The sequence below is a fragment of the Phascolarctos cinereus genome, unplaced genomic scaffold (assembly GCF_003287225.1).
Source record: "Phascolarctos cinereus isolate Bilbo 61053 unplaced genomic scaffold, phaCin_HiC Scaffold_2;HRSCAF=192, whole genome shotgun sequence".
In the NCBI taxonomy this organism is placed as follows: domain Eukaryota; kingdom Metazoa; phylum Chordata; class Mammalia; order Diprotodontia; family Phascolarctidae; genus Phascolarctos; species Phascolarctos cinereus.
In genome coordinates this window covers 135,649,843-135,663,160 of record NW_027555625.1, presented here as the reverse complement: position 1 = coordinate 135,663,160, position 13,318 = coordinate 135,649,843, and the positions used below count along the sequence as shown (strand labels likewise).

The 13,318-nt window shown below is 40.2% G+C and overlaps 1 protein-coding gene across 1 annotated transcript in view; it reads right to left on the bottom strand.

Moving 5' to 3' along the window:
• CHRNB3 (cholinergic receptor nicotinic beta 3 subunit) overlaps nt 1-12,952 on the bottom strand; it is a 44,665-nt gene extending 31,713 nt beyond the window's left edge. The window contains exon 1 of the mRNA XM_020969635.2: nt 12,898-12,952. Within this exon, the coding sequence (XP_020825294.1) occupies nt 12,898-12,952 (55 nt within the window). The remainder of the gene's footprint in view (nt 1-12,897) is intronic.
• Nucleotides 12,953-13,318: the final 366 nt, after the last annotated feature.

Genomic DNA, 13,318 nt, shown 5'->3' with positions numbered 1-13,318 from the left:
GAGGAGGAACCATCGGAAAGAGGAAACAAAACACAACAGAAGAAAAAAGTAGCAAATAGTATGCTTTGATCTGCGTTCAAACTCCATAGTTCTTTCTTTGGATGTGGATAGTATTTTCTAGAAGGCGGCCTTTGGAGATGTCTTAGATCCTTGTATTGCTGAGAAGGGTTAAGTCTATCAATATCAGTCATCATACAACATGGCTGTTACTATGTACAATGTTCTCCCGGTTCTGCTCACTTCACTCAGCATCAGACCATATAAGTCTTTCTGGGTTTTTCTGAAGTCTGCCTGTTCATCATTTCTTATAGCACAATAGTATTCCATTACGTTCATATTACAACCTGTTCAGCCATTCCCCAACTGATGGGAATTCCCTCAATTTCCAATTCTTTGCCACCACAAAAAGAGCTGCTATAAATATTTTTGTACATGTAGGTCCTTCAGAATAATGTTTTAAATAACTGAAGAAAATACTGAATTTCAGTTAGAAATTAATGAAAATAAAGATGCAATCCCTCTAACCCTCCCCCTCCCCTGTCTACGTCCACAGACACCTTGAAATCTATCTGTAGACTGTGGACCAAAAGCTAAGAACCCCTGTTCTAAGGTATAGTGGGCGTACAAATCAAAACATTCATTTTTGAATTTTAGAAATACAAAGTCCGTTAATGAACATTTATTAAGTATCTACTGTGTGCTAGGCACTATGCTAATCTCTGGGGATAAAAGAAAGGCAAAAAATTAGTCCCTGCTCTTAAGGAGTTCACAGTCTAATAGCTAAAAGGTAATTCCGCCCTGACCACTGAGTAATATCAAATAATAATCATAGCCAACTTTTACATTGCACTTTAAAGTTTGTAAGTGTATTTTTGTTGTTGTTGAGCTGTTTCAGTCGTGTCTGACTCTTCATGACCCTATTCAGGGTTTTCTTGGTAAAGATACTAGAGTGGTTTGCCATTTCCTTCTCCAACTTATTGTACAGATGAGGAAACTGAGGCAAACAGTGTTAAGTGACTTGCCCAGGGTCACAGAGCTAGTAAGTGTCTGAGGTGGATTTGAACTCAGGAAGATGAGACTTCCTGACTCCAAGCCTGACACTCTATCTACTAGGTCACCTAGTTGCCCCAGTGTAAGACCTGTTTTTTAGGTAAGACCTGCATTCTCACTGAATGCAGAATGGATTGGAGTGAAGGCTATATTTAAACTCACTCTATCCAATGAGCCACCTAGCTGCTACACACACACACACACACACACACACACACACACACACACACACACACACACACACACACACACACATATGCACATACATATATGTGTTATATATGTGTGTGTTATATAATTTCATGTGATCCTTACAACCTTGTGAGATAGGTGCTATTATTATCTCCTTTTTATAGCTGAGGAAACAGACTCAGTGACTTAGTGGATAGGACACTGTATCTGGACTCAGGGAGATCTGAGTTCAAATCTAGCTTCAGATACTAACTATGTGACCATGGACAAGTTATTTAACCTCTGTTTGCCTCAGTTTCCTCATCTGTAAAATGGTACTAATAATAGTACCTACCTCCCACACTGGTTGTGAGGGTCAAATGAGATAGTATTTTTAAAGTACTCTGAAAACTTTAAAGTGCTATGTAAATATCATTGCTATTCTTATTCGGAGAGATTAAGTGATTTGTTCTGAGTTACACAGCTAAAATGTGTCTGAGGCAGGATTTAAACTCTGGCCTTCCTGACTCCAAGTTGAGTACTCTATCCATAAGGCCTTCTAGCTGCCACCTCAAAGACAGTAAGAATATCTAAGGACCTCCCCACACTAGAGGATTTTAGAACTCTGAGGGATTAATGATATAAATGGGCTATTAGGACTTTTTTTTTGATATAAAGAAATCCAGTGGGTTTGTTTTGTTTTGTTTTGTTTATTTATTTATGTTTAGAATTTCCACATATACAAAACATAAGTTGCTGAATGCTAACCCTCTCTGTGACTCATCAAGGTTTGGGCTCCCTATATAAGTGTGGTAACCTAATTGTATAAGTATGAATGTATGTGTGTGTGCAGATGTCTCTGTGCATGTGTAGGCCAGGTCTGATGAAGCTTCTTTTTTTTTTTTTTGGCAATTGGGGTTAAGTGACTTGCCCAGGGTCACACAGCTAGTAAGTGTCAAGTGTTTGGTCTGAAGCTGGATTTGAACTTAGGTCCTCCTGACTTCAGGGCCAGTGCTGAAGCTTCTTAATAAACAAATTCCTGATTAATAAAATCTTTATATATATATATATATATATATATATATATATATATATATATATATACATGTATATATATATATATATAAACTCTCCATAAACATCCTTGAAATACTAGCAAACACCAAATAGTGTAAAATATAAAAACCAATTAAAGAACAAAAAAAGAAAGAAAAAATCTTGTTTGCTATAAATAAATGAAAACAAAGTGAAGTTCTTAGAACAAAGCTGTTAACTAACTGCTTTGAGAATTTCCTTTCCTTTCACTAGTGTGAGTAGTTTCCTAATTAACAGCATTGTTACCTGTCAAGTGAGTTCTCCTGGAAGTTTCTGGTCTTCCCTGAATGCTGGAACTGGACCCTGAAGGTAAGTGGACCAAGAAGTCTAAATAATTCCAGTAGAGTTCCCTTTGCATAAGACTCTGGAAATACATATTCTTTGAAAACCAAATCCTTCCTTCCAGTAGAGAGATTTCATAGAAACAATAAATAACTCCCTGGAGTTATTTCTGAATAATTTATTCAGAAAATGAGCCGAAGCAATTTCTAAATAATTTATTCACTAATCAGTCATTGATCTAGTCCCTTTTGGGCCAGAAGAGACTACTTTCCTCTTCCTAAACAGGTTTTACCTCTTTTATCCACATATGTACCGGCTCACTATCAATTAAATGAAAGGACCACCATCTACTTTTTCTATTATTTCTTTCCTTTTTTGATAGCTGGTTTTTTCCCCTCTATTTTTTTTTTGAAGAGTTACAATACTTCGCTTCCATCTAAGCCAGAAAAAAATCACCCATTTCTTTTTCCTTGATCCTTTTGTGCACTTGGAATTAGTGATTTTGGGTCATCTGGGCCTCCACCAAGGCTTGACTCATTTCTCACCCTTTCTATTTCTTTAGCTTCTTCTTGCATTCATCTCTATCTTTTGCTTTGACTCTTTGAGAGAGACTTCAGAGCAGAGATTTTTAGCAGGGGGTCCATGAACTTTAAAAACAACTTTAATAACCACATTTCAATACATTTGGTTTCCTTTGTGATCCTGCATGTTTTATTTTATGCATTTAAAAACAAGATTCAGAGAAGGGGTCCATAGGCTTTGTCAGATTGCCAAAGGGGTCAATGACGCACCCACCTACAATGTTAAGAACCTCTTCTTTGTAGGGTAGAACTTCCCCAGAATTGATGGCCTGTTGGATGGTGTCTATTATTCTGGCTTCAGCCATCTATTCCACATACAAAGCAAACTCCTTGATTTGCTCTGTATCTCTCTTGAAATCCATGTAAGTGTGTTTAATACCAGTCAACTGTTCTTTAGAATCTATGTATATCTCTTCTAAGGTGACCTTTTTAAAGAGCAGCCTTCAATAGGACAACCAGTCCTTGTCCCGGTGAAGCATATTGGACTCTTTATCCACAGTTCCTTCTATTATGATACACAGCCCATTTCTCCTTGTCACTCAGAACAAAATAGACTTTCCTTCAGGCTTGGCACTGTCCCAGACATAGCCTGGGCAGATTGCAAGGCCAGCACCTGGTACAGGTTGGCTGTGCCAAACTCCTCTCAAGGGCTCTAGGAGGCCTGTCCCAGTACCAGGAAGCAGGAAGGAGGTGGTTTTGTCCTAGCTCTGGAGGGCAAGCAGAGGGGAGAGGTCCATAGGGCTACCACCCCCAGACACCTAGTGTCACCAGCATTTCATTTCATTTGCTCCAAAGTCTTCAACAGCATTCTATTATTACCTATCAAGTTCAATTCACATTTCTTTTCCTAGCTTTCAAGGCCTTTCTTACCCTTTGAGTTTCATCTCATACTAATCCTCTCCCACGTACTCCATGTTCCAGATAAACTGGATAATTCTCTGTCCTTGAATGTTTAATTCATAACAGTGCAACAAACATTTTTAAAGTATCTGTGTATACAGAGACAAACAAGAAATAATCCCTGGCCTCAAGGGGTTTACATTCTACTTTAGGGCCAGGGTGATAGTATATAAAATGTATATATATGTTTGTGTATATATATATATATACACACACACACACACACACACACACACACACACACACACACACATATATATGCATATATAAGCACACCAATACAAGATGATTTGAGGAGGGGGTGAATATTAACAGTTGGAGGGTCAAGAAAAAGCTTGTAAGGAGGAAGTCCCTAAGCTGTGCCTTGAAGGAAGCTAAGTACTGGAAATGGTGGAAGTAGAACAGAGATGAGAAATGGAGAGTTTTGTATAGGTAACAGCTGGCAGGACAATTTGATTTGAAAGGAAAGTATGTGAAGGGGGATAATAGGAAACGTCTGGAAAAGTAAGTGGGAGCCAGATTGTGAAGGGCTTTAAACGCCAATGTGTAGCTTATTCTAGTAACAATAGGAAACCACTGAAGATATTTGCGTAGAGGAACAACATGTCCAGGCCTGAGCCTTAGGCATATTTTAGGGGCAGCTAGGCGGTGCAATAGATAGAGCACCAGTCCTTAAGTCAGGATGGACCTGAGTTTAAATCCAGCTTCAGACCAGACACTTGACACTTAAAAAAAAGTTTTGAAAAAAAAAGAATATTTTGGTAGTTATGTGGAGGCTGGAAAGGAGAGAAAAGAGGCTAGAAGTAGAGAGATGGCTTAGGAGGCTTATTGTGAAAGTCCAGATGAGAGGGCCTCAGCAAAGAGAAAGCCCGCGTGAATAGAGAAAGAGACAGACGTAAGGGATGATGACCTATTATATTAAATATTATATTATTATTATAAATGTAATTATTATTCATAATAACAGCTAGATCTAGATTTCTCTTTAAGATGATGTGATGGAGGTAGAATTTATAAGACTGATAGTAAGATAGAAGGAAGAATCAAGGATGACTGCAAAGTTACAAAGCTGGTGGTGCCATCAACAGAAACAAAGAAGTTTGAAGAAGAGTGGGTTTATGTTCCATTTATTATTTATTATTATTTCCATTAAGTTCTATTTTGGACATGTTAAGTCCGAGATGTCTAGGAGACAGCCAATTAGAGATATCCAAAAGGTGATATAGGTTCCAGAGAAAGATTAGGGCTGGATATATAGGTGGGCCTGGTATTAAGAAGACCTGAGTTCAGATCTGGCCTCAGATACTTACTAGCTGTGTGACTTTGGGCAACCTCAGTCTGCCTCAGTTTCCTCATCTATAAAATGGGAATAACAATAGCACCTACTTCTCAGGGTTGTGGTGAGGATCTGAGATAACAATTACAAAGCACTTAGCACAGTGCCTGGCACATAGTAAGTGCTCTATAAATGTTAGCCACTATTATTTTTTTATTATTTGCCTAGAAATGATAATTAAACATGTGGGAGTTGATGAGCTCACCAAGAGAGATTGTAGAGAGAAAGAGAAGCAGACCTAAGAGAGCCTCTAGGGACACCTACCCTTAATGGGATGGAGAAGAAGGAGGATCTGACAAAGAATTCTGAGGAGAAGCAGTCAGACGAGTAGAACAGGAACTAGGATAGAACACTGTCACAGAAGCCCAGAAAAGTACAAAGAACAAAGATAGTATTCAACAGTATCAAACAGTGCTTAGAAATCCAGAAGGATGAGGGCTGAGAAAAAGGCCATTGGATTTGGCAGCTGCGATGTCTGTTAATCTTGAAGAATAGAGTTCCATTTGAGTGATGGGACCAGAGGCCAGACTGTTAAGAGCTGAGAAATGAGTGGGAGGAAAAGTAGAAGCAATGGTGTAAGTGGTTTTTTCATAGGAGTTTGACTATAAGAAAGGAAGAGATATAGGATGACAGCATCAGGGGGATGGCAGCTTTATGCAAAGGTTTCTTAAGGCCTAGAGAGACATGAGCATGTGTGTAGACAGCCAGGAAGAAGCCAGTGGATAAGGAGAAATAAAAGATTAGAGAGAGAAGAGAATAATTGAAGGGCTGAGCTATTGGAAGAGGTATATGGGATGGTATTAAGAGCACAAGTGTCAAGGAGAAGGATCAGAGATCTGGAAGGAAGCTTAGAGGTCATCTGTTCCAACCTCTTCATTTTATAAGTTAGGAAACTGACAGTTTAAATGACCTTAAAGGACCTTAAATGAAGTGTCCAAGTTGATAGAGATAATGAGAATGAGGTAGGATTTGAATTTAGCTTTGCTGACTCCCCAGACAGTGTTTTTTTCTACTGCCTCTTTGGCCACCATTTTGTAAGAGACTGGAGAAAAGAAAGAGATAGTGGGGGAAGGTGCAAAGGGGTTTTGAGGTGTGAAAAAGAGGGAGACCATGCCGGATGGCCTATTTTCCTAGTAAAGCCAAGGGTAAAGACTTTTGCTAAGGGGGAGAGAGAGAAGATTTGAAACAGTTGCTGTGGAGAATATGATGGTTACTGTGGGAAGAATGAAAGTATCATTGTGTATCAGTGAGGGCCCTATTGAAATAAAAGAATAAAAATTTGTTGTGGACCCAGAACATATGATTAAATTCATTTCCCCACTAGGATTCTGCAGCACCAAGTAGCATTGGAGAGGGCAAATAATTGTGTCTACCCAGAATTTGGGTTTGGAAAGGCACGAGCAATAATGAGGAGAGGGTATACTTGAGCTGGTCAACTACAGTTTCTGAATTGTGAAGGGAAGAAAGTGAGACCAGAGCAGGGTGATGGACTGAAACGACAAAGAGGAATGGAGAGCCTAGGGACTGCAGTTGCTCCTCCTACATTGTCGAAGATGACCAATGACATCATGAGGGTGATGTCTTGACCTGAGCATAAATTAGATTTAAGTGAGGCAGAGGCGAAGTCATCGGCTTCACTCTGTCCTCCAGAATCAGCAGAGTCCAGTGGCAAGACAAAAGCCAAGACTACTGGCAAAGGGTATGGTGGGTGATCTTGGCATTTCTAAATTAAGGTCATTCTCAGGTCTCAGTTTGTCTGAGGCAAAGCTCATTTAGTGACTGAGGGCTAGGTAAGAACTGAGACAAGATGGCCTACTTTACCTAGAGTTTGCAGTGAAGGTGAAGGATAGATTTGGGAGGAATAAGGCAGAGGGAGAGAGGGAAAGACAAGATGTTATGATGAAGAGGAAAATTTCAGAGTTCATGGTCATGGAGTATAGTTCAGTTTTAGGGGATGATGACCTCCAAGGCTGGTTGAAGAGAGGATACAGGTGTAAGAAGGTTTAAGTGATTTACCCAAATTCACACAGGTAGTAAGCGTCAAAGGTGGAATTTGAATCCATGTCCTCTGACTGAAAAACTAATACCCTAGTGAACCATATAAAGGCTGCCAGACTATGAGCTCCATTAAAACTGCAGGAGGGCAGGAATTAAGTCTTAACAAAACTTCATGTAACACTAGGCCAGTGCTGGGCTTAGGGAACTACAGAATATCTGGCTTCTCCCACTAAGGAACCCCCACCTCAAGCTCTAGCTCATGCAGACTGAGTTCAGTCCTCAGGAAGCTTGACCTCTGAAAGGGAGAACTCAGGCTCTTTTCCCCCACCCTCTGTTTCTTTCCCTCCCTACTTTGGAGCCAAAGGAAAATCAATTAAAGCTTAGGCTTGCCTCATATCTGTGGTCTTCCCCAAAAGGAAATAGAAAAAGAAATATTTAAGACATAAAAGACTAAAAAGCACACATTGACAAAGACTTAAAACATCATGCAATAACCCCACGAGTCTCATTATAGTCTCTCAAATGGTCAATATTTAAAATATCAAAATATGAAACATTTTATGGGACTGCTGAATAGTCATTTCTTCTTCACCTCAGCTCTGCATGGTTTGAACATGTCCCTAAGGTCTTTGTCTTCTGGAAGGCCAGGCCATAGCTTGGGTTCATACTTGTAGCAGTTGTCATTTTCTCCTAGAAGGATATAGTGTCAAAAAACTCCCTCTACCAGCCAGGATTTAGGAGCTGAAGGATTCAGGACTGCCTGACTTCTCATATTTATGAGGTTGCCTTCAAGATTAGAAAAGTCCATCGCAGGATCACTGTTTGGTCACCTATGCTCAGAGAAATAAATGTAAAACAGAAGAGGTAAACAGGAGTCCAAAGTCCTTCAGGCTCAACCTTAGCTAGGTAGCCCGTGTGCTCATTGCCATATTTGAGTATCTACCATAGCTGCGAGGAATGGGAGAGGAGAACAAAATCCTCTCCCTACTATGGGGAGTCCAAGGGAGTTTTCAGAGTTCCCATACACTCAGAAAAGAGGAAGAAGGAAATCAGGAATAGAATTAGTCTTTCTCTTTGAGGTCCACTGTGTGAGTGGTTCAGTGACCAGTCCTCTCTGACTTACTCCCAAGTCCTATGTTCATTCTGCTATACAATGCTACCTTAATCAGAAGGTTAGGTATTCCCAGACCAGGAAATAATAATAGCTAATATTCATATAGAGCTTACTATGTGCAGGTACTATGCTAAATGCTTTATAATGGTTAGCTGATTTGATCCTCACGGCAACCCTGGGAGTTAGATTTTATTATCATCCCCATTTTAGAGATGAAGAAACTGAGGCAAACTGAGGTAAAGTGACTTGTTCAGGTTCACATAGCTAGTAAATGTCTAAGGCCAGATTTGAGCTTCAGGCTTGGCACTCTATTCACTGTACCACATAGCTGCCTCTAATTGCCTTTTGTTCCACAGAGACCAACTGTAAGTTTGCTGGTGGGAGTATCTTTTATACCACTAGGAAAGACGTCCTGTGTAAGTACCTATTAACAAAGGGTTTAATCAGGTCAACAAAAGGGAGTCTAGTTTGGAGAATTATCTGCAATTGACAATGTCAGTGAGCTGTGTCATGCTGATTGCTGTATTTGAATATGAAGTGTGTAAACTTGAAGTCAACCAATCTTTGTATGGAAGTTAAAAGTACCATAATTTGTATTATGTTTCTTAATGTCCTTCATTTTGATAAGAATGCTACAATAAGGTTTTTTTAAAAAATTCTATCACTTTTTGAAAAATGCAAATACCTAAAGAATGATTATGGTTATCATTTAAAATTTTAATGCTTACATTTAATTACAAATTTTTATTTTTCTAAAAGTTTTGGGATGACTAGTAATTTTTTGGCTTAAAAAGGAGGTGTTGCTATATAGTTTGGAAACCACAGTCTTAGTTAAAGGTTGTTTGATTTGAGAGACTCGAGAAAAAAGACATTCACTGGTAGCCAACCTTCTGGGAAGAACCTCTCTGAACTTAGGTAGAGTAGTCCGCGGATGATAGACAGGTAATCTGTATCTGGGAATGTACTCGGAGCCTTTCTAGCTTACTGGAATCTACCAGAGCTTGCACCCTACTGGCATAGTCTTGAGAACCCACGGTCTGCTCTACACCATGAAGAGGCATTGGAGACTCCCAGTGCCTGGTACACTGTAGATGCTTAATAAAATGCTTGGTTGATTGGAGGAAACTCTAGTAGAAGTTGTCAAACAATTTTCCTTCATTTTTGGTTCAGAGAATATGATCACCATGAACACGGGAATCCCTTTGCCTAAATTTCTCCCTGTCGTCTCCCTATCCCATGCCAGTCATAACTAGGAATTCTTATGCCTGGGGCAAAATCAGTTGAATGTAGTGAGAAGCCGGGCAGGGCAGAAGTGACAATTAAGGTACAGCAACTGGAGGGAGGACTGACCATCCCTTAGAGAGCCTGGCTGTTACCCCTATAAGACCTGAAGAGAAGATGGACCCATGGTGATGGTACCCTATGGATAGCAGCCAAAGAATAGTTATGGCACCCAGAGGCATTGTTCCGTAGGGACCTAAGAGTCCAATTAGAGGTATAGCCATCAATACCAAGAAAACAGCCCCAAATCTGCCTTTGCTCTGGACAGTCCAACACAGCTTCAGAAAACATAATGTTTAGCTGTGAACTAAAACAATGCACCATCTCTTGATGAACTGGGCATATCTTGTCTCCATTCTGTACCCTACACTCTTCCTTCTCCTCACCTGCCCCACACCCAAGCCTCATTTTAATCTCTTGGCTGATTCCTTTAGGGCCCAGCCTGGCAAACTCTCAGGCAGGCAGCTCTGCTTCCCCAGGAAACAGAGCTCTCTTCTCCCTCTAGGGAGGTCACAGACTGAGAAAGCCCTCAGACTGAGGCACCTCTCCCTTCAGCAGGACACACCAGGGCTCAGAAGGGCTGGCTGAGCTGCTAAGCTGTTCTCTCAGCAGAATCAGAATCAGGGAATTATTTAGTACACAGTCTCAAGAGGCCGTATGCTGTGGGTCCTGAGGGGCATGCCCATGCTGGGTAACAGAGCCAACTCTATGGTTGCTATCCATTAGGGATGCTATCAGCGAGGCTGCTGTTTTCTCCTAGCAGCCAGCTGCTTCTGACTGGCGTGACGGTCATGGCTGGTTTTTCTTTTAGTTTTGATTTTGGTAACTTTTGCCACTTTAAGCAATATAGTGTAGTAGTGGGTAGAGCTCAGGCCTTGGAGTCAGGAAGACCTGGATTCAAAATCTGCCTCAGAAACTTACTAGCTATTGGCACTGGGCAAATCATTATGCCTTACTGTGACTCAGTTTCCTTATCTAGTAAAGTGAAGGGACTATTCTTGATAAACTCCAAGATTTTTTCTGGCTTTAAATCTATGCTTTCTCTACTGGACCACCACCTCTACCTTCTTCTGACCTTCTCACTTACTCTTCTTTCTTCTCAGACTCCACCCTGGGATCCCCTCCCCACTATAGGTGAGTTTTCACCTTATTTTTCTGGGGGTCTAGTTCTCCACACCACTTTCTGTTTACTCACCCTTCCTTCCACCCCTTCTAGCACCTCTTTATGTATTATCTTCCCCTATTAGGATATAATAAGCTCTTTGAGCAGCTTGACTGATTTACATGTTTATATTTGTGTCCCCAGAGTTTAAGACAGGGACCAACCATATTAAGTGCTTAATAAATGCTTTGTCTATCCTCAGCTATGTCCCCTCCTCTGTTTTTCAGTTTCTTTACTTGTAAAATGGGAGAGGGTTGGGTGGGCTAGATTATATCTAGGTTCCTGCATAGGGGTGTGTGTGTGTGTGTGTGTGTGTGTGTGTGTGTGTGTGTATGTGTGTGTGTGTTACCAATGCCCATAATTCTATATAGTTCTGGAACTTTTATTACTACATGTACATAACGATGTCAGACATTACCTCAGATGTCATCTCGTCTGGGAGGTCTTCCTTGGTCCCCCTATCTAGAGGAGATCATTCCTTCTCCAGCCCTCTCCTGCATCTCTGATCTTACTCTGGATTTTTCTCATTCTCATTCACATAATAGATAATGTTTACATGTCTTAGCCCCCCTATTAAAGTGTAAGCACCTGAGGGCAGGGACTGTGCCATTTTTCATCTTTGTATACCCAACATGGCCCCCCTCAAACATCAATGGTTTGGTTGAGTTGCATGAATACAGGGATTAACCCCAGAAGCCAGTCCCTTCTCCCATCAAAATGGATTACATTTCTATAGTGCCTTAGGGTTTACAAAATTTATGCTGGAAAGGTATAATTAAGATATTTCCCTAGCCGGCTGAGGTCAGTAATTATGACTCCCCGTCCCTTTGATTGACCAAGTGCCTATGAACCATTTGTAATGCTCTTATGAAACACATATTGTACAGAGGCATCCATGTACAAAGAAGGTTTGTATTTTCTACTATTGTTAGCCATGAAACAATTTTTCCCTTAAAGAAAAGAAAAGAAAGAATCTGGTTGTTTTATAAAAAAGATAAACAGGAGCTTAGGTGAAAATTTATCAGAAATGCAAATAGCAAATTTACTGTAAAATCCACTGACTTTTTTGATTTTGAAGGGCCATTATATAGAAAAGTGAATACAGAAATTTGCCAAATTTGATGTTTGAAGCAATAGAAAAAGTGAATTAATTTTAAAACTCACAATAGCCTCTCCTCTTTCTCTCTTCTCCTTTTCCTTCTTTGTTGCTTTTCTGTTACTGTATGCTCCTCACCCTCTGCCCCAGTGCTCCTCTGCTGTCAATAGTTATGTGTGCACATATATGTAATTACAATAATAGGAGAGAGGATTTAAACCAAGTCTTCCTTACTCCAGGTCTGTCACTTCAAATTTATCTCTAGACACTTGCATGCATCTATACACGTATAACATGGCACCCAAACCTACTTCAGATGTTTACACAGGTCTAAAAATAGATCCAAGAAGGCTGCTTCTATGTCCTTACATAGAAGGAAACAGTTGTAGTCAGTAGGTAGTAGTCACCAAACATACCATGCCAACTTTTAAATGTCATCAACTCTTTTATCAGCTTTTAAAAACTTTTTTTTAGAAAATGTATTTATTTTGAACATTCTTTAACATTTTTTCAAAATTAATTTTTAGCAACTTTTTGCCCATCTAATCTATCCCATTAAATTACCAGCCCCAATTTAAAGGACTCTCTTGATCCCAGATTTCCCAGGGCACCACCAAAGTTCTCAGAATTCTGGAATGGCTGATGACATCTTAGAAACATTTAGGTTCCATGGCACTGGCAATAGTATCCACACTTAACAGCTGTCATTCAAACTTCCTGGTAGATACATTCCAAGTCCCTACCAGTATATACGCCAGGCTGCTGTCTGCTTCCTTCTTAAACCACTCTACCATCCCACCCTTGGTTTTTAAGTGAACATGTTGACCTTACCTGAGGAGCTCACAGCCAGGATGAGAAGTACTGTAAAAAAATCTGGGAACACCATGACGTCTGTTAGTTTTGGGAGGGCAGTCTTTTTCCTTTTCCCAAACAATAAATTCCTTTTCTAGATAGAATTTTGAATAGAAAGTACAATCACTCCCAGTCAAAAGAGGAACACTTGTACCTGAACAGATGGGTAAGAGGAATTCAAACCGTATCTCCCATCAGTCTGATGCATCTTTAAGCACATTTCATTGATTTCCAGGCAGCTGTCATGTCCTCTAAGTATCCCTGGGTCCTAACTCCTGACTTATTTATTTATTCCCTTGCAAGGCTTTGCTGGGAGCAGAGACCTTGTGAAGTTAGGAAGTCAGTGGTATCATGAGAGCTGGAAGGGGAATTACAAACCATCCCGGACTGTGGTATTTCT